General features: G+C 40.1%; 1 protein-coding gene across 13 annotated transcripts in view; it reads left to right on the forward strand.

The window, feature by feature from the left end:
- The window catches only part of AKAP13 (A-kinase anchoring protein 13), a 342407-nt gene that overhangs the window by 123399 nt on the left and 193343 nt on the right, over positions 1-25665 (forward strand). For all 13 annotated transcript variants that reach the window (XM_082449034.1, XM_082449035.1, XM_082449027.1 and 10 more), the window contains exons 3-4: positions 7427-7574; positions 20216-20512. In XM_082449034.1, the coding sequence (XP_082305160.1) occupies positions 7427-7574; positions 20216-20512 (445 nt within the window). The remainder of the gene's footprint in view (positions 1-7426; positions 7575-20215; positions 20513-25665) is intronic.

Here is a 25665-nt window from a genome sequence, read left to right on the forward strand (position 1 = left end):
CAAATTATTTTCAACCACATGCCTTTCTCACATTTCTTTTTAGATCATCTTGGTACTATAGCAGTTTAAGCCCATTTTGCTTCCTCACACTATGTTTTTGTAATATTTTCCCCAAATGATTTCCTTGCCTCTATTCTCTTTTTCCTTCTTAGGATACTGCTGTGAGATAAACCTTTCTAGAACATTTGCTGCTTTTAACATGTCACCCTCCACTCCTTGACCTCCAGTTTTCTCCCAGTACATACCACACAAGGCTGTGTTTTTTTTTCTTGCCTACACACAGGTTCAAGTATGAATCTTTTGGCTTGCCATTAATATGCTACGTAAACTGATCTCTGCTACCTTTGTTCATTCATATAGTTATTGAAAAGCTTCCTGTTGCTACATAGGCATTGTGTGAAGTGCCCGAAAGGACACAGTTCTTGCTTTCCATAAGCTTCAGATGGTGATGAGAAGTATGTACGATGTAGTGGGCTGAGTGTACAATTAAACACACTCTGGCTCTGTCACACATCCTTGGGTCCAAGCAGCCGGTGTGCCTAGGTTTGAGTTTACCCGAAATGTAAGCGTGTCTCCTGCCTGATCTCTCCTTCAGCACCTCTGGATACTTCTGTCTCCCTTGTTTTCAGCACCCTCTTCCTTCTTCCTACCTAATACGGGACGTGTCCACAGCCTCTCTTTCTGTTTTATGGCCTGGACCATTTTGAAGAATACAGTACCCCTGTTCTACCTATAGACCTTTTGGTGTCTGTCACTTGCTTGCTATTGAACATGTGTTTCTTCTACTGATAATTGCCTCTTTGCACATTTCTCCTTTCTGCCACTTGACTCTGTCTCCTGCACTTAACCTTAGTGTCAGAATTGTGGAAAGAATACAGACTTTGGAATCCTACTTGGGTTTGAATCCCAGCTTTAGCCCTTTCTAGCTTTGTTCTTAGACAAGACATTAAAAATCCTCTGGGTTACAGTTTTCTCATCTCCAAAGCAGGGGTAAAGATACTCACCCTGCAGTGTTTGCAGAGCAGCTGGTTCTGCCTCCGACCTGCAGAAAATGGTTGTAGTGAGCCTGTGTCCCTTTCTCCCGTCACCAATCTCCTGTCGTGTTTATTGTTTATAGAATACTAATCTGTGATTAAAGTGGTTGCTGCGTTGTATTAGGTATTTTTCCTCTGTTGTTGGGTAAGAGACAGTTGTACAGGGGAGAGGACAGGCTCTACGCTCCCAGCCTGGGGTGGAGCGCCAGCGGAACTTTATAAACAAAGTTTGCTGTTGGTATAGAGCTTTGTCCACATCTGTGTTGGTAGAGCGTAACATATCCCCATTCCTTAAGCCCTTTAAAGCCTTTTGAATTAAACATTTTTTTCCTTTATGTTCTTAAAACTTTATGTGTGGAAATAATTTCAAATTTATAAAAAGTGGTAAAAAAAAGTACAAAGAATACCCAAATATTAGTTACTCAGGATTACACCTGTTAACATTTTACCCCATTTGATTTATCATTTGCACTCTCTAGCTAAAAACCTATATACACCCACAGTGTTTCCTTTACTATCTGTCAGTAAGGTGCGTATATCCTGGCCTTTTATCCCTGAAGTGCTTCAGTCTGAATTTTCTAAGACTGGAGCTTCTCTCTTATAAATCACAGTAGGGTTAATTACTGTTTTTCGTTGTCATGTCTCTTTTAGCCTTCTTTAATATGGGATGTGTCCACAGCCTCTCTTTATCTTTTACGGCCTTGACCATTTTGAAGAACACAGTACCCCTCTCCTGTTTAATAGAACGTTTCTCATTTTTTATTTGTCTCGTGCTTCCTTGTGGTTAGATTGAGGTTTTGTGTTCCTGGTCAGAGTAATGCATAGGTAATTTTATGTCCTTCTCAGGGTATCACATCTGGAGGCACACAGTATTCATTTATCTCTACTGAGGATGTTTATTTTGATTATCTGGTCAAGGTTTTGGTAGATTTATTCCCTGAATAAATACTGCTTTTTTTCTTCCTTGTAACTTGTTAGAAGTCTGGGGGTAGACACATTTAAGACAGTGTACATATCTTGTTACTCATCAGAATTTCCCCCTAAGTTGAGCATTCATTGAAAATTTTTGCTGGAATCAATTTCTACCATTATAATTGCAAAATGATAGTTTTACTACTTCAGCACTTTTCCCACTTTGACTGTCAGGCTTCATCATTCCACCATACATAAGAGTTCTCGCTTTTCCTCTTTCTGTCTATTGTTAATATAGATTCATGACTTCCTATTTTTTTTATTGTTTATAATTCATTACTGCTCTTAATTGGCAATTTGGTCTAAAATTGGTCCCAGATTTGGCCAGAGGAAGCTACGTCAATGTGCAGCATGGCAGCATGTCCCCATCCTTTTTTTCTGTCAAAACAAGATGTTTTGTTCCCTTATTTTCTGTCAGTTTCCTTATTTTCTGTCAGAACAAGATGTTCGAGTCTCATCTTGTACATATCCTGACCTAGACCTGGAAACAGCCATTTCTTTGAGCAGTCTTGGTTCCTTTTAGTGAAGAATGGTATCAGTGACCAAGATCTGAGCATTAGGTATGCTCATTGCTACTGGGTGTCCCTCTGTGGTGTGAGGCTTTAATGAAATTAAAAACTAGCTGCCCTGCGTTTCCAAAGGATAGACTTTGCATTTCAGACAGTGGAAAAGCTATAGCTGACTGTCAATCTTTGGTTGCTTTAGGAAATGATTATGCAAAATGACATGCCAGTTACCTGTACTCTTATATTTAAAGGCGAGAATGAAGCTAATTGCATGGATGCATATAGTATCTGAATTATACAAGGACTCACTTTGGAGTTATTCTTTTGGTACTATAATATTTACCACCTCATGGGAAGATAATACTTTGGAGTAATGCTCAGTATTTACTTAGTATTACTTACTTTCTTTGTTTCACTTTTCCCTTATGATTGTTGGGTATAAATCTTGTCATTTTGGCAAACTGGGAAATTGATTTGCGAAGACCTGTAAACCTCCTTTAAGATTCTTGAATAAAAGCTAGTTATTGTTATAACTTCATCATTCTGGGATCTTGCCAGAATATCTGTACTAAATATTTATGTCTGCAAGATATAAAAATTAGCCTCAGAAATGTAACTTAATTTTGCACCTTTTAACTTTGAATCTCTGATCATATAAATTATTTGAAAAATCTTTTCTTGGAAACTTCTTATTTTAAAATAATCTCAAGTTTACAGAAAAGTTAGAAATCCCATATACCCTAAACCCAGATTCACCAACTGTTAACATTCTACCTCATTTGCTTAATCATTATCTCTCATTTTTTACCCTGAATCATTTGAGAGTAACTTGTAGACATGCTCCTTTACCCCAAATACTTCATTGTGTATTTCTTAAGAACAAGGATATTCTCTTACATAACCACAGCACAGTTACCAAAACTAGGAAAATTTTAACATTGGTACAGTGTTAAATGTGTAAACCTCATTCAAATCTGGACACTTGTCCCGTTAATGTCCTTAATAGCAATTTGTTTTTATTGTTCAGGATCCAGCCCAGGATCACGTATCGCATTTAGTTGGAAAGTCTTTTCAGTCTCCTTAATCTGGAATAGTACTTCAGCCTTTGTTTTTCATTAGTGACATTCTGGAAGAGTACAGGCCAGTTTTTTTTGTGTGTGTTTGTTTTTTAATTTTTATAGAAGGCCTCTCAATTTGGGTTTGTCTGATGTTTTCTTCTGACTAGGTTGAGGTTATGGCATTTTTGTTAGGAACACTAAGTGATGCTGTGTTCTCAGTGGGTGGGATCAGAAGACATGTGATGTTAGTTCGTTTCATTATTTGTGTTGTTAACTTTTTTGATCACTTGATTCATGTGGTATGTGCCAGGTTTCTGTCTTTCCCTTTGTAATTTATAAGTGAGCAGATTATTTTTAAAAGTAAGTTTTTTCTTTTTAAAATAATCCATCTTTATTTTTAAAAATTGGAAAACCAAAGCACAAAGTAAATTAAAATTGGCCTCAATTACTACCTAGGAATAACTACTATTAAAGTTTTGGGGTCTCCTTTTCTTTCTTTTCAAATATGTGTTTTGAGCACCTGCTACTTATTATTCTAGACAAAGGGAATATCTCAGTGAGTAAAACATGTTCTCATGGGGCTTACATTCTGGTAAATAATAATAGCTATCATTTATTTTTTAATTTATTGAGATATAATTAACATATAACATTGTATTAGTTTGAGGTATACAACATAACGATTTGATATATGTATATATTGCAAAATGATTACCACAGTAAGTTTAGTTAACATCCATCACATATAGTTACAGATTTTTTCTTGTGATGAGAACATTTAAGATTTATTCTCTTAGCAACTTTCACATGAACAATACAGTATTGTTAACTAGTTAACTGTAGTCATCATGCTGTACAGTACATTATAACTATCATTTATTGAACATTTATTATGTGGCAATGCACTGCTGTAGGTGCTTTGCTTTTATCAATCATTTAATTCTTAAAACAACCTTATGAGGTAAGTGTGATTGTTGCTCTCTTATGGCAGAGAATTTAGTATACCCCAGGTTAAACAGCTGCAAAGTGATGTGCCATACTGTGATTCAGGCAGAGACCATCCTCTTAACTACTGTGGTATGGTAACAAGTTATAAGCCAAGTCTGAAAGTTAGAAAACAAATTAAGGTGGTGATTCTGTTGAACTCTTGGGAACAGAACTATGGCAGCATTGTTGTCTATACCTGAGATGCTTTGTACTTGCCTAGGGTTTTCTCTTACTCCTCCACTCTTACTCCGTGTAAGCAGTGACCTCTCTTGATTGGGCCTCCCTAAGGAAATTCTCTTACTTTCCCCCTCTTCCCTTTTACTGATCTGTTCTCAATGATGTGACGGTTAAAAAGAAAAAAACCAAACCAAACCCTGATTTGTAGCATTTGCCAATTTCAGTGGTGTAAATATACCCATAATCGTTGACTTCAAGGTATCAATGCCACATCACTGAACACAGAATTGGCAAGAGGTGTGCTGGGAAAAGATGTGCAGTAGCACACCAGCACACACACATAACAGATACAACAGATGTAAACCTCAAGAGCGTAGATAATAGTAAGATGTGGCAAAAGAATTAAAATGTGATGTTTCGAGTATTTATTACATCTCTTTTTAATTTATTTAATTGTAAGCTTATATCATTTACTTTTTAATAGTGGCCTGTTTAACACCTGGTTTGCAGAAATCCTGAAAATATGATGCGCTCTCGCAAGCCTGTACAGGCCAGCTCCAGCGTACCACTGCAGTTACCTTGCTGCTGACTGTGCCCTCCTTCAGGAGCCTTAGGACTGACACTGTCTTGCTATCTAAGAGATCAGCGCTATCCCTTCTTTTAACGTTCCTCCCACAGAACTCCCTATCTCATTCCTCTAATCTCCATCTAACATCTTCCCTGTTTCCAAGGCCTTGTTTGCCCCACACTGTAAGTCACTCTCTCCCATCCCTCAGATGCTCTTCTCTTCCCGATTTCATTTTTTTCCCCAAATCAAGTTACTGTCCCCAGTTAAAGGAAGGCCCCAGACACAACTAGTATCTTGGGGCATGGAGAGTCTCTCAGCAAGATGGTAGGTCTAATGTAGAGAGAGAATCTTTGATCTAGAAAAGGAAGATCTATTCTTAGATTTCCAGGTTAGAAGTACAAGTGGAAATAATATATATATATTTTTACTTATTAATAAGTACATAAAGGTGATTTCAGTACTATTAATAGAGTCCCCAAGATAGGGACTTATATACAAGTCCAAAAGTATAATTCTAAATAGTGTCTGAAGTCAGTGATAATTCTGTTGTACCGACTGTGCTATTCCTGTGTTAGGGTGCTTTGGAACTTTCCAGTTCAACAGTCCTAGTAAGTTCCAGCTTATTTGTAGTTCATTCTGACTTAAAACAGATTGGAACCCCTACCGTATACAGGGCGCTGCACAGAGTACTGGGGAAAAATAAGAAAGAGACACTCAGGGCTATAGGAAATACTTTGAATTTGGTCTTCAGAATCAACCTGCTGGAGCATTTCTGTTACTAGACTTGATCGCAAGTTTGACTTAATGATTTTTGGTTTTTGTTATCTAGTGAAACACTACACTACCTGCTGCTCCTTTCTGCTGCTGGCCATTAAGTTGTGGCCACAGGGGTGCCATGGTTCTCTAATAGGCTTTATTGCTGCTAAAGTGGAAAGGAAAAAATGTTTTAAGCAATGGGAATTCTCTCCCCTATATAATGTTAAAATGGCCTGGCTTTCTCTAAATTGGATTTTCCATAATGCATCATTAAGGTTTACACAGTACTAAACCTCAGTGCTTTAAAATCTTTTGTTTATGGTTACCGCATGAATTATATAATGTTTATGATTGGGAGAATGGTAATTAGGACTGTATTTCATAGAATAAATTTAATTTAGCCAGTGAGCTCAATTTTAAAAAATGTATAAAAATTGCTAGAAGAATATTTGCAAATAAAGGACGAAGATGTCTTAACTTCTAAATAGTTGCAGAGTCACGGGCAGAGTTACTGGCACGAGATTTATGTCTGATTCCGTGGGCTTAAGGGAGGGGTGGATAAAGAAGAGTAGCGATTCCAGATGGTCAGGAAACACAAATTGTTGGAAGAGCGCCCCTCCCATCGTCATAGATTAAGAATATTATCCTAGGCTGAGTGGTGAATATGCTTCAAGAATTCTCACATATTAGCTGTAAGAAGAGAAGGTATTATCTCCATTTATATAGTCAAGGAACCTGAGATTTAGAGGATTTAAGTAAAGTCTTTGTAGATGGAATTTAAACCCAGATTTGTCTGGAGCCCAAGCTCTTTGCACTCTACCACTTCCAGGCCAGCTCTGTTAGAGGCTCTCCATGTTTGATGGAGAATGGGTGGACTTGGCAGTGATTCTGTGGGATGTAGAGTCTAGAGAGTTATTGCTGCAAATGGAACACAGAGGTTAAGGGGCATTCTGAGTATAAGGATGTAACTGTTTAATATACTTCCTCCATCCTCTCTGCCTTATTTTTAGATTTTCCTGGAATTTTTACAGAGCTTTTTTAGGGAGCTGTTTTACGTTCTTTTAAAATTTTTTTTCCAAGTGAATGTACCATTATCTTGTTGGTTTACTTATTTGTCTAACCATCTCCACTAAAATGTAAGCTTAAAGAGGACAGAGATCTTATTTTCAGATTGTTTTGCATTCTCAATGCCTAGAATACTTCCTGGCACATAGGGGTTCAATCAGTGTTTATATCTGTATGAACTCACTAGAATGGGCACAGTTTAGATGATATATTTGATTTCCCCTTAAATTTGATGTTTTCTAAAGATAGGCTCCCAAGAGGAACCTTACTAATGCAAACTTGCTCTCTCTTCCCTTTTCCTAGGGCGACTGTGTTGTTACTGTACTGCTCGCTGAAGAGGACAAAGTTGAGGATGATGTAGTTTTTTACTTGGTATTTTCGGGTTCCACCCTCCATCACTGTACAAGTACTCGGAAGGTCAGTTCTGATACGCTGGAGACCATTGCTCCTGGTAAGTATTTGGATGGAATCTTTACTAGCCTTTATTTATTCTGTGTTCTAGTATAGAGTAATCAGGGTGATAGAACTATTGTTAGATCTTTGTTTTAAATACACTTTATTTTATTTCTTGCTTGTTGCACAAAAATCTGAGCCTAGCTAGAAATAATTGAAATAAAATGGTGTCATAAATTGAAAGACAGTAATTAAGATCAGCAAAAATATTAATTTATTGGAATGTGGAAGAAAACTAAAACACATTTGAAAGATAAAAGTTCATGCGGTTACTATGGTATGACTGCATATTTGATTCTGAATATCACTGTGGCAAGAGCAAAGGTAAAATGAAGTTAATGACACATTCCTCAGTTATCCGTGAGGGAAAGACTAAAAATCTTCCGTGAAAGCCAAAGCTTCCCCAGATTAACAGATTATATAGTTCATGGTGAAATGAATACTTAATCACTATTGCATTTATCCATTTAACAGAATTAAAAGGAAAATGTTTACTTTTAAAAATTCTTTATAAAGTCATTAAGTCATTGCTATTTCCACCAGAAGCAGCTGATAACTTTGACTGTCTTTTGACCGACCCCAGGTATCTGAAGGTATATTGATTCGTGTTTGGAAATGAGCTGCTTCTTTCTTTAATTGACCTTGCTTCAAAGTTAATAATTGGTTAATTTTCATCAGAATACAAAAGAGGGCACATTTAGGGGGAACCCCTAAAAATGTTGACAGTTGACAGTTGAACCGTTTGCCTTTAGAGAATAAAATGGATTTAGTTCTTATTGAAACATTTCCTGTAACCAGTGATTTTATGTAACTCTGATTCCACTTTGTTGAAATAGATGGTGTAAAAAAGTATTAGTTTATCAAGCACTTTCAATATCTGGTCTTGCTGGTATTAGATCAGATGGTCAGTTTTTGGTTGCTGCTGTGCTATTTTCCATACATTATCTTCACGTCTGATGCCTACCAGATCCTGGAAGTTAAACCACATTCAAGAACTGAGATTATGACAGTTGAAAGCTGTATTTATCCTCCTACTCGACAAAAGTGATTTTGAAAATACAGGATTTAAAGATTCTTGGCAATTTCTATGTATATTCCCCCCAAACTTTTAGGGATAGGAAATTTAGCAAGGAGTTCAGGATAGGTACTGATTTTTTCCCGAAAGAGTATTAAGTATCCTTCTTTGTAACTTAAAGCTCTAGTCTTGTTTCCTGTGAAGTATATCATGTCAGAGAGGCTGATCTGGAACTTGACGTCTGCTCCAGCAGGTGCCATCCAGTGTCACCACTGCTAAACATTTCTTATGTGTGGGTGACTGTGAGAAACAGACCTTCAGCTAGGTAGAATCAGTCAGTCCCTGACTGGGGTCTTATTAGGAAGGGAATGGAGGTAATTTATATAGACTTATTCTTTTCCTGATTTAGAAATGCTTTAGCAGTTTAAGTTTGTGTGTGTGTGTGTGTGTGTGTGTGTGTGTGTGTGTGTGTATGTTTGTGTGTTCTTATATAGAGAGAGAGAGCGAGAAAGCGTGCAAGTAGACATAAGGAGAGTGTTCGAGGAAGGCCGGCTATTACAAGGACATAGCCCTGTGCCCTCACTGCCGTCCTCAGTCACAGGTACCAGCAGAGTCCAGCCTCCTGGTGGAGAGCGATGTGCCTGGTGGCTCGTATACCTTCAATGACGAGGTACTTAAATTAGTGTGGACTGCAAGCAGTTGCTCTCCTCGGGTTCACGGACCCACGGTACTTGTATGACAGCCAAGAGCTCTAGATTTGTACCACATCCTTGTATACTGTCCCCACCCTACTGTTTTGGAACTTTAGTTCCCATTTCTTCTCTTGCCTTTGGTCTAACAATTCTTCAGCCTGTTTCAGGCCCCCCGCTTTTCCAGCCCCGCCCGTCTCTGGGTGACCTTTGGTACTGACTGACTCTGAGTGCCCTAGACCTGTTGACTCCAGCCAACCAGAATGGGCATTGTATTCTGCTCTTTCCCTCTAGTTTGATCCGAATCCTCAGTAATCATTCCTGACCCATTTGCTTGGGGCCTGGAATCACAGTACCTGGTTTCTCCTAATTTTTCACTAATCAGCTCTCCTCCCCTCAAATTATGATCTTACCTATTTACCATATTCTTACAACTTGTCCCCTTTGCCCCCAGTTGGCCTGAATGTTCTGCTACCCACCTGAATTCAGTCAGCCTGCTGCCTGAGGCCCCTAATCACAACAGAGGTGACAAAGGATTAGAGTCCCTGAAAGGCCCTCTTGTACAAGCAGGCTGAACAAAGAGTAAGGCAGCATGTGAGACTTTGATATGTGCAGGGGTCCCAGTGAGCCTCCCTCCTTGGTGAAGTAGAACCTCTGTTAACTATTGAAACAAAGGGGATTCCTGAGTGGATCTTGCTGCTCTGGTCATCACACGTGTCATTTTTCTGTTCACTTGTCTTCTTCAGCTGCTGTCCAGATTGGCCCAGTAATTGTTGTGGAGGGATGGGTAGAGATAGGGAGACTTACGGGGGTTAAGTTAGTTTTGAATTGCTTGTTTATATCATGGAGTTAATAGTTTCATCTAGAATTAAATTGCCTTAAATCTGCTGTGGGAGATTTCTTTGACTTGTTCTGTACTTTCCTTGAGGTCTTTACTCAGATATCACCTTCTCAGTGAGGCCTTCCCTGTCCACATGATAAAAATACACAACTGCCTCCTCACCACGCTCCCTGTTCCCCTTCCCTGCTTTACTTTTCTCCACTGCACTTATCAACTTCGGACACATTATATATATTATTTATTTTCTACTTGCCTCTACTGCAGTGTCAGCTTCCTGAGGGCAAGGATTTGTGTCTGTTATGTTCACTGGTATATGCTAAGAAGGCTTCTGTGAATTCCTACCACTTGATGGGACTGAGTTTCTACCGTGTTGAAACTCATCCTGGTTCTCAGAAGCACCCTTCTAGAAAGGTTGTGCACACGTATGTGCATGTGTACACACACACACACACACACACACACACACACATCCTTTCTTTTGAAAACTGCAAGAGGAGTCTGGCTTCTTGAGTTGACTTCTTGGCTTGGGTCAGAGGTCTGTGTTCTCTTTCCAGAGCTACCTCTGATGATTTCTGTGCATCAGTTAGCCATACTGATAGCCTCAAATTTGCTGTCTGTGGAGGGCAGTGTCCGATTAGTCAAGGTTCTTCGTGGAAAGTCTGTATTGCTTTGTGCATCCCAGTTACTGGGTAAACGTGCACGGTCTGTTTGCAGCAGCTGCGACCCGGAGGGATGTCCCTGCACCCTTTCTGCTCCTGTGTGGGGCTAGCTCCTCAGGTCCTCGTCATTTTGCTGACAATGGGAAGAAAAAGAGCTTTGTGTCTTGATCTTGCTTTTAATGTCATGTTTCATCCAGATTGCTGGCTCTGATTTTTCTTTGAGTTCTCTGCGTGTTTCACTGTCAGTGTTTTGTACTATTTTAGTTTTCACTAAAACCAGATGATTGATTGACCTTCACAGACAGCTACTCCTTGATGTTAGTCTGTAACCTTTTATGATTTGGGGGTAGGGAGATGAGACATTTCTTAATAGTCTCCTGGAAAAAAACCTCTTTGACTTCAGATACCGAGATTACAGTCCATTTTTTTCCTTTTTTCATGTTTTCTCACTCTTTTGCTTGTTTTCTGATGAGAAGCTTACAATGAATTGTGTATGTATGTTTAGTTATAAAGAAATTGTAAAGTCTCTTTAAAGTAATCTTCTCTTGCCTTAACACTATAGAAAGGCTGTAGACGTGATACAATCCTCCTTCTTTAAAAATGAAATTATGTTAAGAGTAGTAGCATCTTAGGGGACAGTTAGTTGGAGCCTTTGGAGGCTTTATCTGCCTTTAAATTGTTTGAATGTTTTAGAAGTGCACATGTTATTTTTAACATATTGAATATAGTAATTTTTAATAAAAACATATTGAAGACTTTGGAAACAATGTCCTCTCTTTTGAAAATAAACTATCTTTGTGCTAATGAACACTAAACAAAGACAAACAAGCTTTATAATAAAATACCACATTCAAAATACCTATGAATTGGCTGGTTTAAGATTATAATTTGCTGTGAAATACATCCTGAAATGAAAATATATCTCTACAGAGAAAAGGTGTTGCATTTGTAATAAATGAAAATAAAACATCTCCATTCTTTTCTCTTCATATAAAACAAATCCCACCCCAAATCCCATTTTAACAAAACAGTGATTTTCCTTGAGGGATGAAGCCAAGATGTTTTCTTTAAAAGACTATAGGACTGGTAAGTAATATAAAGAAATCTGAGTATCCTTGGAAGGTAATTCTTGGGGGATATGAGGTACTGTCATGGATTCATTTTTATTACTTAAATGATAATTTAGACCAAGCAGACAATACTTGCAGAATGGAAAATGAGACAGGATGTTTAGTGGATGCTCATACTATTTTTGTGAAAGGCTTTGGTGCAGAATCTATCATAAAATGAAATCTTTTTTTTTTTTCAGCATGTCTGTTACTTACTTTTAGACTTCGCAGCAAGGGTTCTTGTTTGACAGGAAAACTGCAAACATTCACTGACCCAGAATTTGACTCCGCTCTTTCGTATCTTTCTTTTCTTTCTCACTTAATCAAAGGGAAGGTACTATATAAAGTAGATTTGTTATTAAAAAGAAAGAAAAAAGTACATTTACCATGATCAGAAGTCTTTTGTGGCTTAATTAAAAACCAGTGCTTACAGCCCAGGTCTCAACAAGTAGTCCTGCAGTTAAATCATGCGTCTCTCAGTTCTTGTGAACCAAGACTCTGTTTCTAGCAGCGGACGTCCAGAGGTTGCCAAATTGAATAACACATTTGAAAAGAAGTTCTAGGCTTTTAACTGGCACAATCAGAGAATCCTGGTGCCCTCTCTCTCTGCCAAAGTAATCAGTTATCCTAAAATACTATCCTAAAATACTCCTACTACAAGGCTGTCTCTAGACAGACATGATTTTATATTTTAAAAGGCTTAAATTACTGTCCCAATGCTAGTCAGTATATATAGTGGGTATCCTGGAAAAGCAAACTGAGGACTAGTTGAAGGGAAGCGTATCTGCTGTCTGCTGTCCTGTTGTAATGCCTGTGTGGATACTTCATCACCTTGGAACTATGAACACAGCACTAGAATGGAGCACACACGTTGCACTGGGGCCAATATCCCCCCAAGGGGGTAAGAATTGGTTCTTAGGGGGGTTAAAAAAACTTAACTCTTTATATATAGAGCACAGATACACATGTACCCCAATATATGGTATATCTGTGGTATTAAAGTTTCGTGGGATGGGTGTGGCAAATAGAGAGAAATGTTTAAAAAGGCTCCTTGGGGGATGACAGTGAATAAAAGGTTGAGAAGCACTGCCTTAGAGTAATAAGCTGGATTATATGGCATGTCAGATTTTTAGTGTTAATTAGCCCCTTTCTCCCCCCAGATGTATCAATACATGATTCCTGTGCCTGCCGTCTTTTCCCCCTCTGTGTAAATACTCCTATACATACAGAGATCTTTGATACCTATTGCAAATTTGCACATCTACCATTGGACCACCGAAAACTAGCAGTAGGTACATACTTCTGCACGTATTCCTATTCCTGTTAGAGTGTGGGTCTGAACACTGAAAATTTCCTTCAACCCTGTATAGCCACTTCAAAGGGAAGAAAAAGACACCAAATTTTAAAATACTTTTGATGCCAAAATGAAGTAGTAAAAGATGTAATTTTTATATTTTCCACCTTTGACCACAAATGCAGCCTTCTGGTAGGAAATGACTGAGTGGGTCTGGGCTTGGCTGGCCCAGCAAGCACTTTCAGGGTTCCTTTTTGGATAGCTGGTGAAACAAAGTCCCAATTGTTTCATTCTCAAAAGAGAAGGCCCGGATGGGATGTGTGCCACTTTTAGCCTAATAGGAAATGACGTAATTCTTGGGTCATGCTTCAGCAGTTGTGTTTATCTGTGGCACTATTTCGTTTCCATGGGTATGGGTGCTTCATACAGTGATAAGGAGCCTGCGGAAAAGCTCTCCGACCTCAGGAGCACACACCTCCTGATGCGTGAGCTTAAAAAAGGTTTGGATTAGGTGCTTTTAAGAGGACCATCAGCAGTTAAATTTTTGTTTCCCACCTAGGTGCTCCTGGTTGTGTGTTGTTTATTTGGCATTCTTCCTCCTTCCCTTTGTTTTTTCAGTTCTACAGTGTCAGGGGCAGCATTTGCTGTGTTGGGCTTATGCAGAAGCTCTTGATAGAGTAAGTAATAGGCATCTCTTTTCCTTGAGTCACCTGAATAGGAGGATTTTAATAGGTAGTACTGATAATAAGTACCAGGTTTAGATGCCTGCTTATGCCAGGTGTCTGCTTTGTGTACAGCCATCTCTGATTTTTTTGTTTTTTTTTTTTTAATAACCTGGAAGGCTGGTGATGTTCCATTTTTGTGCGCAAGCAAACAGACTTCAAGGTCAAGTGACTTTTTCAGGTTGACCCAGCCTGTTTGCAGTAGAGGTGAGATTCAAACCTGCTATCTTCGGACTCTACAGCTAGTTGTCAGCATACTTCAGTACCTCTTACAATTCACTCAGTAAGGATTTGATCTCTCCCACCCCAAAATTTACTTCATACTTCTGTTGTAATCGACTTGGACCTGATTGTAGCGTATATTCAGAAGTCAATTTTAAAAAATGGAATTGAGGTTCAGGCCATGTTCCTTAACAGTTCATCTCTCTTCTTCCCCTGTCTCAATTCTCTGTGGGTATTTCCCTCAGAAGAAGCTCAGTAAAATTTTCACAACTTCCCCTTTTAAAAGGACTTGTGATTTTTATTTTCTTTTTTTGTTACCAGGAAATTGAGTGGAAGGAAAAACACCATGGAACTAGCTGAAAACCTTGTTACTCTTCTTTATGCTGCAGCTTCTGTCTTCATGTAAAAAGAAGTTAATTGTGGTTATTATGTCGAATTGGATATAGTTTCCTATCCCCATGTTTTTGCCCTGAAGATGTAGACATCGTTAATACCTTGTATTTTGTGTATACAAAGGCAGTCATGAGACTAATGGCCCCTGAAAACAGTTGTGTCTTTAGAGCTAATTTATGGTAGTAAGAGGTTTTATGTGAACAGATGCAGTGACTTCAGTTTTATTAATGGCTCCATATTACATAACCTTTGTTTTTAAAAAACGTTGATTTTTTTTTCTAGATGCTTTATCTGAAAAGTCATAGGGATTAAAAACTAATCTTGTGAACCACTTGAGCCTAATAGAAAATGTGAATGTGAGACAGTAGCCCTGCCAGCCTTGCGAGGTGGTTTTCCAGACAGTAGGGGAGGCACTTTGCTCGAGCTCAGTAGTTAATTCTTCCAATTTACTGAAAGTTTAATAAAGAGTGAGCCAGAAAACCCTCAGTTCTTCACTCCTCTTTTTTTTTTTTTAATTGATTAATTAATTTATTTATGGCTGTGTTGGGTCTTCATTTCTGTGCGAGGGCTTTCTCTAGTTGTGACAAGCAGGGGCCACTCTTCATTGCGGTGCGCGGGCCTCTCGCTATCGCGGCCTCTCTTGTTGCGGAGCACAGGCTCCAGACGCGCAGGCTCAGTAGTTGTGGCTCACGGGCCCAGTTGCTCCGTGGCATGTGGGATCCTCCCAGACCAGGGCTCAAACCCATGTCCCCTGCATTGGCAGGCAGATTCTCAACCACTGCGCCACCAGGGAAGCCCCTTCACTCCTCTTTTAACTCTCAGTTTTTCTTTGGAAAAGGAAGCCTATAATCATACCAAACAAATTCCAGATTTATGGCACATTTTACTTAGGATGATTCATAGTTTCTCCTTCAGATTGTGAGTTCATGTCTAAAGGGAAAATATTGGGCTAACAATTGGATGGCTTCTCCTAGATATCTATTTCATGGCCTTTGCTGACATTCTACCTTCTCTAATACACGGTTTTGTTTTAGTTCTGCATAAATAGAGCAGACGATAGTTTGCCCATCCACCCATCCACCTTCTAAGAGATTCTGCTGAAACAGCAGAAAGAATTATGCATGCTTATGCTGCTAAATAAGTACATGTGCACACACAGGCGTGCGCACATGTGCACACACAGGCGTGCACACATGTGCACAGACATACCCCTAAACCACCTTCTATTTCTCCCTCTTTGTTTTCCCCACCCCGTCCTAGCAAAGTCAAGTCATTTTAGCAATTTCAGATAGATTTCTGTGCAGATGTATTACGTCTGCACTTTCCAGTTTTGAGTTAAGGTGGTATTGCTTCACCATGGCTTTTGGCTCTGTGTGTGTGTGTGTGTGTGTGCACGCGCGCGTGCGCGCCTGTGCAGGAGAGTGTGAGATGAAGTTGAAGATCTGGACTATGGCCTGGACCCTGTGTATATACAGGAGGTGATTTTACAGAGCAGTGATGATGTTGACTTTTAGCGACGGTGTGACTCGCTTTCTGGCTCAAGCTCTCAGGTGTCTCAGACACCTCTGCACAGGCTTGGGGAAGGAGACGAGTAAGAAAGAATAACTGTTTGGATGGATGGGGCAATGGATGTCATTATTGTAGGTTAGTTTAATATCTCTTCTAAGACAGAGTGTGTTTAAGTTTTGAAGGTAGAATTCAATTTGGATCCCACATTATTCACATTCTCATCATTGAATTGTGAAACCTGTAAGTTTAGTTTTTATTGACATTTATTCGTATCTACCTCAAAGGACTGTCAGGAAGTTAAAAATGAGCTTAATCCTGAATAAATGGGAAATGCTATGATTACTGGTGAGATTCATGAATGAGAACCACAACATTCTTAAAGTACAGTCATCTGTCAGTATCTGCAAGGGGATTGGTTCCAGCACCCCCATGGATACCAAAATCTGCAGATGCTCAAGTCCCTTAGTTGGCCCTCTGTATCCATAGTTCTGCATCTGGAGATTCAGCCAACCATGGATCGTAAATATAGTAGTACATATATGTAGTATTGAAGAAAAAAATCCACATATAAGTGGACCCAGGCAGTTCAAACCCATCTTGTTAAAGGGTCAACAGTAATTATCCCGACTGAAATATGTATTGCTGTGTCTGTCTGTCTATCTAGTTTGATTGGAAGTGAAATGAGCCTGTGTATGTTGTTTTGGGTGATAGTATTAAAGAATTTGAGAGGAGTCTTCTAAATTATAGCTCTTGACTTACGAGATTAGGATACTCTCCAGATTTTTAAGTGTTAGAGAAGTTGTCATTTACCTCAGGCCACATAGCTTAGGAAGTAACAAAATAGGTGTGAACCCAGGTCTCTCCTCACACGAAACATCTAGGTGTAGCCTAGTTAATATCTTCCTGAAACTGTCTCTTGCAGAGATTATTCCATCCCTTGAACTTACTCTCTGCTTCCATTTTTATGTTTTTGAAACTGTTTCTTGTTCCTGGAATCTCTTCCTAAGTTTCTGTCTCTCCCCACCTTCTGCCTGGTAAAACCCACGGGTTTGTACAGCTGGGGAAACCATAGAGCCTGCAGAGGCTGCCCTTATTCTGTACATGAAGAAATTGAGGCCTGGAGAAGCAGAGATGATCTGAGGTCATGCAACTTAGGAGTCTTATAGTCAGGATTTGAGCATAGTGTTTTCCTTCCTTTCCTGTTAGTTTTTCCATGGTACCTTTATTTCCCTTTTAAGCCTTCTTGTCTCCATGAATCTTGGGTGTAGGGGCAGACAGGAGAGCAAGGAAACTTGAGTTCAGATTCTAATTCTGCCACTTCGGAGCTTTATAACCTTGGGCAAATTACTTAACATTTTTGTGACTTGATTTCCTCATCTGGCAAATGGGGATAATAATAGTACCTACTGCTAGGGTTGTTATGAGAATTAAATAAACTGTTATTAGGAAATCACTGAGGATGGTGCCTGGCACAGAGAAATTATTAGAGAAGTGATAGATAGATAGATAGATAGATAGATAGATAGATAGATAGATAGATGATAGATAGACAGACAGATAGGTAGATGTTATTAAAGAAGTGATAGATAGAGAGGGAGGGAGGGATAGGATAGGACTGTGCATCTGAGTTCTGAGGGTTGCAGTGAAGAACCGCTGCGGTTGGAGAGTTGGGAGCAGGATGCCTATCAAAAAGGTCCTTCTTGACTGCCACCTTTCTTTTGCTCACCTGTGAAATTCACTGGTTCTCTCTGGCGAGTTGCGTGGTATGTGTTTCTTTAGAACCCACCCCATTTTGCAGTGATCTGCAGCTTGGTTGATTGCCACCTCATAGACTCTAAACCTCTGGAGGGCTCAGATTCACTGTGATTAACTTCTAATTACAGTGTGCTAGGCTTGGTGGATGTCCAGATGTTATTTTTGGCTGCCCCGAACAGCTCACAGGATCTTAGTTCCCCGACCAAGGATTGAACCTGGACCCCAGCAGTGAAAGCACCGAGTCCTAACCACTAGACCGCCAGGGAATTCCCCAGATGTTAGTCGTTAAATGTTACAGAACAGTTTAGAAGAACTACTTTCTGCCAGAAAAACACCCAAACCTTTATTACCTGAATCAGTTGATTTGTTTATCCTGATGTTGTTGTCTTATGTAATTAGGCTGGCTGCCCTTCAAAGAAAGATTAAGATTCTTTTTTCTAATTTCATTTCACATAGTAGATGTATAAATTCGACATATTTATTGAATTGAAGTACAAATATGGGTGTATACACACAGCCATTCACATGAGTGCACGCATGCATGCCAGAGGATGCTTCACTTTCCCACAGCCTTCATGGAAGGAATTCAACTGGGAATGCAGTGGGAGCACCTTGGTGGAGTTATGCGTTTGTGTGGAGACTGATCTCGGTGGTTCATGAACCTGTTCCTCTTGCTTAATAGTCATACTGGCCTGTCATTCCAAGTATTGGGCTCCTCGCAGGTAGGGACGTAGCTGTCACCCTTCCCTCTTTATCTGTAAGCAATGTGTTACAAAACTTTCGCATCATGATATAATAGGCCATGACCTTTGGCATCAGACTTGAATTTGAATGATGGATTCTGCTTCTTCACATGTGTGTAAACTTGGGCAAATTACTTCTTGAAGTCTCAGTTTTATCATCTGTAATGTGAGGACAATACACACCTCATAAATTTGTTGTGTAGAGAAAATGACATGTCAGATGCCTGGTATGTGGTAGTTTCTTGGTTAGTAAGTATTGATACTTGTTACCATCCTCAAATTACACAGCAGGGAGAGATTTCTTTTGTCACAAAGGCTTAAGGAGGCCCCTGGGGAAAAAGTATATGTGGAAAATCTGTTATTACTCTCACTGGTCACGTGGAAAAAAATAATTGTTTTCTCTTTCAAAGACAGCAGAAAGCTTACTTTGTTCTGTGAAGTGTGAAGCCTCGGTTGGCTGTGCCCGTGGTCTGGAGAGCCAGATTCAGGGACCCTCCTCCTCATCCCGCTGCTGGGAAGCGGTCAGTGCGTGCCGGTGGGCTCAGGGGAGCCCAGGCCTCAGGTGCCTGCAGTTTATCAGGCAGAGCACCAGGGGGAGCAACTCAAACAGAAGCATCAACTTCATTTCCTTTTCTTTTTTCTCATCAGAAAGATACTTATGAAAGAAATGATGATGTTAGGAGCATAGTTCCAGCTAGTTGAGATCAGTGCCTGAAAGCTGAGGAAAAACGTGTTTTGATGAATATTCTATATCTTGGAAATACTTAGTTCTGTGAGGCTGAAAACCCAGAGAAAGTCTGATTCTCCAGGAAGGCCTCCCCACGGGAAACACTGCTGTTAAACCTTCCTGATCTTACTTGAGCAAAGCTCTTTGAGGTGACACGCAGCTTGCTGCCAGTGTCGCAGCTCGTGAGGTCTCTGCCCCTCTGGACAGTGGGCACTGCAGTCTCTGGCATGCTTGCTTCTCCTGAACCAGGTTTCTAGCCATAGCATTGTGTCATCCCTGGGTGACCTAGGTGATTTGATTGAAGTTCTCTTTACGTTACAGGAAAGAACATGTATCTCAGAGCAGAAGTTATTTTCTAGGCCTTGAATTGCTTCATAATAGTAAAATAAAATCAAGTCGTTTTGTACTTTTCGGAGTGCTTCCTCATTTGCTCAATTGTATCGTGGTGAAAATGAGGCAGGTTCTGGGGCATCTGTACAATTCCTGCCATGTAACCTGTATGAGTGACTTTTTCCCTGTTGGGTTTTCGGATCCAGCACAGTTCGGGAGGGGTTAGACTTCCCATTGTACGCTAGGCCTTGCAAGGTCCTTCAGCTTTCATTCTTTAATTTGTTCAAATTGAACCACTGTAGTTCAGTGTATGTTGAGATTTTCAGAGACTGTTAGTACCAAACACTATGCTGCCGGCATGGTGGCAGCTGGAATACAAAGTTATTTGCTGTTTGGTAGGGGAACCAATTCATATTTGCAAATAGCAATTGTAAAAATGAGTTGGAAATTGAGTTTTAAGAAGTTTGGAAGATTGCTGTTAGAGCTCGGAGGAAGGAGAGGTTTGTTTTAGGAAGGGGAGCTTGTATGTCACGCAGGAAGAGCCGAGAAAACCCCCCCACCCCCACCCCAGTGTCCTCCTTTCAGGAGGAGGGCTCTAATCCTGTTTTCCTTGCTGCGTGTGTTTCCTTAGGTCATGACTGCTGCGAGACCGTGAAGGTGCTGCTCTGTGCTTCCAGAGAGGGCCTGCCTGTGTTTGTGGTGGCAGAAGAAGACTTCAAGTTCATCCAGGATGAGGCCTACGATGCAGCCCAGTTCCTGGCAACCAGTGCTGGAAATCAGCAGGCTCTGAACTTCACCCGTTTCCTGGATCGGTCAGGACCCCCGTCCAGGGACGTGAATTCCCTTGATGAGAAGGTTGCCCTGGCGTTCAGGCACCTGAAGCTGCCAGCGGAGTGGAATGTGCTGGGAACAGATGCAACTTCGCATGGTAAGAACTTCAGTGACCCACAGTCTCTGAATTTGGAATTCTTCTGTTTTTGGATGGGGCTGTTTTTATATGGCGATTGTCTTCACATCTGCCACGGTGGCTGAATAGACCTTGCAGTTACTGTAGTGGAGTGACCTCGGTGGCCTCTCTCCTGGGTTCTTCAGCTGAGCTGTTAGTCCTGTTCTTGCAGTGAAATGACCCCAGAGAGAGCTCGCTGTTGTCATCGGCAGCTCCCATTTAAAGTAGAGGGTGGCCAATCAAAAAATAGGCAGAAGACCTAAATAGACATTTCTTCAAAGAAGACATACAAATGGCCGAGAAGCATGTGAAAAGCTGCTCAACATTACTAATTATTAGAGAAATGCAGATCAAACTACAATGAGGTATCACCTCATTCACCGGTCAGAATGGGCATCATCAGAAAATCTACAAACAGCAAATGCTGGAGAAGGTGTGGAGAAAAGGGAATCCTCTTGCACTGTTGGTGGGAATGTAAATTGATACAGCCACTATGGAGAACAGTATGGAGGTTCCTTAAAATACTAAAAATAGAACTACCATACGACCCAGCAAGCCCACTACTGGGCATTTACCCAGAGAAAACTGTAACTCAAAAAGACACATGCACCCCAATGTTCATTGCAGCACTATTTACAATAGCCAGGTCATGGAAGCAACCAAAATGCCCATTGACAGATGAATGTATAAAGCAGATGTGGCACATATATACAATGGAATGTTACTCAGCCATAAAAAGGAATGAAATTGGGTCATTTGTAGAGACGTGGATGGATCTGGAGACTGTCATACAGAGTGAATCAAGTCAGAAAGAGAAAAATATCGTATATTAACGCATATATGTGGAACCTGGAAAAATGGTACAGATGAACCAGTTTTCAGGGCAGAAACAGAGACACAGATGTAGAGAACAAAACGTATGGACACCAAGGGGGGAAAGTGGCGGTGGTGGTGGTGTGATGAATTGGGAGATTGGGATTGACATGTGTACACTAATATGTATAAAATAGATAACTAATAAGAACCTTATGTATAAAAAATAAATAAAATAATATTCAAAAAAAACAAAATAAAGTAGAGGTTGGCATGTCGCCCTTCCATGGGCCCAGATTTCAGGCTTGATCTCCTGTGTGTAGAAAGAGACCTGACCTTCATGAGGAGGGTAGGAGAGTAACTTGGGATAGATACTTCTTTCATGTTTAATTATCAAAGCAGGGTTTTCCTTATTGTCTTCTCAAGTTCTCTAGAGAGTCCACGAAGTTGGAGGAGAGGAAAAGACTGGGAAGTAGTTGGGGGGCAGCACGAGAGCAGGCTGAGCTCTGGAAAACCCCGCACATTTTTAACCAGAGTATTTTCACCCTTGTTTATTTTATCTACTGGCTCTCCATATGAGAGTTCATTGAAGGAAGGGCTCTACTTTTTAAAAAACACTGATGTAATAAGTATCTATTTATGTTCCTCTTATTCAGACAGGGGATTTCCTGTGTAATTATTCTTGTGGCAAATGACGTCTACTAGATATTGTGAATATGTATGTATGTGTATACACACACACACACACACACACACACACACACACACACGTATTTAATGAAGCAACATATACCTGGAGTCCAATAAATAACATCGTCTTTCCCTCCTGAGTGCAAATCATGGAAAGATTTGGGAGTTACATAGAGTTTAAAATGTTTGCCTTTTTACTGACAAAAGCTAGATTGAAAGGCTGACTTCAGACCGCTTGCTGGAAGGGGTTGCGTATCCTTTCTACTTTATTCTGAAAGAGCTGGACAATCACAGGACTGCCCTTCAGCGTCCACCAGCTTTGATTATTGTGTTATGTAGGGGAGCACCCAGAAGTCACCCCCCCCCCACCCTGCAGGCAAGCAGATCCTGAGGAGAAGCGCTGAGAGGGGCTGAGCCAGGGGCGCGCTCAGTTCCTGCTCCCGCAGACCTGTCAAGTAACCGTGTTCTTCCTCCCGTGGAAGAATGGCGAGGAGGTGTTTGCTAGTTTTGGTTCTCTTAAACCCACTGAATTTAACCATTAAGGTGGTGATCAGCTGCAAGAATGGTGTCCCTCACTATCAGGGGCTTCCTGTCAAGATAACGACTGGGGGCCCTCCTGCCAGGTAAAATACAAAAGAAAGCGTGGACTCTAAAATGAAGGGAAAAAGCACTTGTCCCTTGTCCTTTTCTTATTAATATAATGTCTAAGAAACCTCTGCGTTGCTGGGATCTAGAGATCAAAATATTTGCCATTATACAGGGCACGGGCACCTTTTCAGAAGTCTAATGTTCGGAAACCTAGCTCATGCTGTTTCTGTGTTGTGATCAGAATGATTATTCTGGTTGCCCTTTATAAATCAGTATCAAAAAGGATTTCATTAGTTATTTGTGGGGCTTAAAGTTTATTTTGTGTGGTTTTGCTTTGTCTTGTTTAGAGGGTACAGGAATTGGATAGCTGGTTCACACCACATGATTAGAAAGAACTGTCAGAAAAGCACAGGTCTGAGACTTTAGGCATATCCTTCCCTTCTCTGGGTCTTAGCATCTTTGTCTTTAGTAGGCAGCTCAACAGCTGTAATATTTTTATAGTCTTTCCATGTGCTTCTTAAGTTTCTGATGTACAAAATTGTTCAAGCAGTGCTAGTGAAGACTAAATCAAATTTGAACACTTAGGGAAATGCCTGAAAACCACAATAACGTGCCATTACACACCTTTAGGAAGACCAAAATTAAAAATACCAAGCACTGGCAAGGATGCAGAACAACATCTCAGACATTGCTGGTGGGAATGCAAAATAATACAGCCACTCCAGGAAACAGTTTGGCAGTCTCCTATAAAGTGAAATGTACATTTACTATATGACCCAGCAATCCCACTTTTGGCTCTTTGTCCTAGAGAAATGAAAACTTATATTTACTCAGAAAAAATCTTTTCACAAATGTGCCTATAGCAGCATTATTTATAATCATCCCAAACTAGAAACAACCCAGATCTCCCTCACTGGGTGACTATATATACAAACTGTGGTACATCCATACAATGGAATACTACTCAGCAATAAAAAAAGGAGCAAACTGTTGACGTGTGCATCAACTTGAATGCATTTTAAATGCATTGCACTAAGTAAAGAAGTCAGTTTCCAAAGTTATTTACTCTATGATTCTATTTATATGATACTCTAGAAAGGGCAAAATTGTAGGAACAGAAAATAGGTTAGTAGTAGTTGCCAGGGGCTAGAAGTAGGGGAAAGGTCTGACCACAGAGGGGTATCATGGGGGAATTCTTTGGGTGTTGAAATGGTTTTGTGTCTTAAAAAAAAAATGGTTTTGTGGTGGTGGTTATAAGAATCTATGCGTGTGCTCAAACTCATAGGACTGTACACCCCCCAAAAGTGAATTTTATTGTATATAAACTAAAAACAAAAGAACAAAAGAAATTGAACAAGTTAACTGTATACTTTACAAGGTGAAATGCATGCAAGGGACTTAATGGACCTGTCAGCCTTGGGATCAGGAGTCTGATTTCAAGTGCTGGATTCACATTCTGCAGTTGAAATTGTTCAGTTAATTGTGGATTAGAATCTGCAAACAGTGGGTATTTTAAGGCTGAATAGCATCAGTTAAGAGGTCCATGCTTGCTGTTGGGGGACAAATGCAAAGGAACACTCTGCTTACAGCAGTGAGTTGCGCATCAGATGCTTTTTTAAAGGTGTTTAAAGGAGGAAGGTACGAAGTCAGCTTGTTGCCTGGGATAATCATGCAGCTAAATAGGGCACCTTGTTATATAACAGGACTACTTGCTGTTGAAAGCTAGGATGTTTACAGGTGTTCCAGCCTAATACTTGTACAAAGGAGTCATGTAAGATTTATGGTTAATCCTCCCACTCTAATCGTTTAAGATGTAGTGCTTTTTAACTTTTTTTCAGGTCCGTGACTCCTGTCAAAATAGCTCAGATTTCTCCTCAGGAAAAAATATACATAGGGGCTACCTGCAAAAATTTACATATTGTTTCAGGGATTCAGTCTCCCTGAACTGCAGGCGTGAACGTGATGGTAAGAACTCTTGGCTTAGGCTTGATATTGTAAAGTAGAAAGAGCATAGGCTGCAGAGTCAGCTTGTTGATATCCTGGCTTCATTGCAAGAGTTTGTGCAGAATACTTAATCTCTCTGTTTCTCAATTTCTTCATCTGTAAAATGGAGGAAAATATATCCAATAGTGTGTGCTAGTTTGCAGGCTCTTCATTTTTAATGTACCATGACCAATATCCAGTAACCTTTTGGAGACAAAACACTGATGACTCTGATGAGGGAAAGTGACATGTTCTATAAAAGGATAAAACAGTATATAGCACTTAAAAAAAAACCTCTTTGAAGCAGAATGAGACCTTTTTTTTAAAGCTTATTTCTACAGGCAGTCCTTACTTTAAACATCAGCAAGACGGAATTTGTCCATTTTATTCTTCCAAGAGTTCTTTAACCCCTAGTTACATAAAGCACTGTACTTTTCGCCTTAGTTCTGCCTTAAAGGCAAATAATATGGATTCGTCTGGGTGGATGGTGAATGGTGGGGTTGGAATATCTTCCCTCTGAGTTACCAAGTTTCACCTAGTTGTCTCAGCTCTTCAGTACCTCTGTGGTTAGTGAAATGGTGAATTAGGATGGTTTTTCCCCTGAAAGACCCTTGTACAGTAGCAATCAGCATAACTCTCAGGTAACAAAGGGTGGGCCTTTGAAGACTTGCTCTGAAGAAAGCAAAGAGGAGAAAGGTCCTGGGGGATATCTGCATTCGTATTTAGTCATGGTGTTGTATAACTAAACGAAAAGATGATCTAATCACCTCTGGGGTGGGAACCCTCTCCACACAGAGAAATTTGGATGGAGAGAAGGATGAGACAGGTTCAAGCCAGGCTGCACTAAAAGCAGTCTGTGTGTTCTCAGTTCTTTATATCTGTTGTTGGTTAATAGAACCACAACCTTAATCATTTAGTGTTTCAGTTCCCACACCTTTTCCAGATAGATAGCTTTCCATGAAAATTTTTCCTTAGCTACACCCACTAGTAATTTTGTATGTTTTCAGCTATCGTAGCTGCAAAAAAAGAAAATAATAAAATAGTAAAAGATATTTTAATAA

The sequence above is a fragment of the Balaenoptera physalus genome (genome assembly GCF_965194825.1).
Source record: "Balaenoptera physalus genome assembly, chromosome: 2".
Classification (NCBI taxonomy): domain Eukaryota; kingdom Metazoa; phylum Chordata; class Mammalia; order Artiodactyla; family Balaenopteridae; genus Balaenoptera; species Balaenoptera physalus.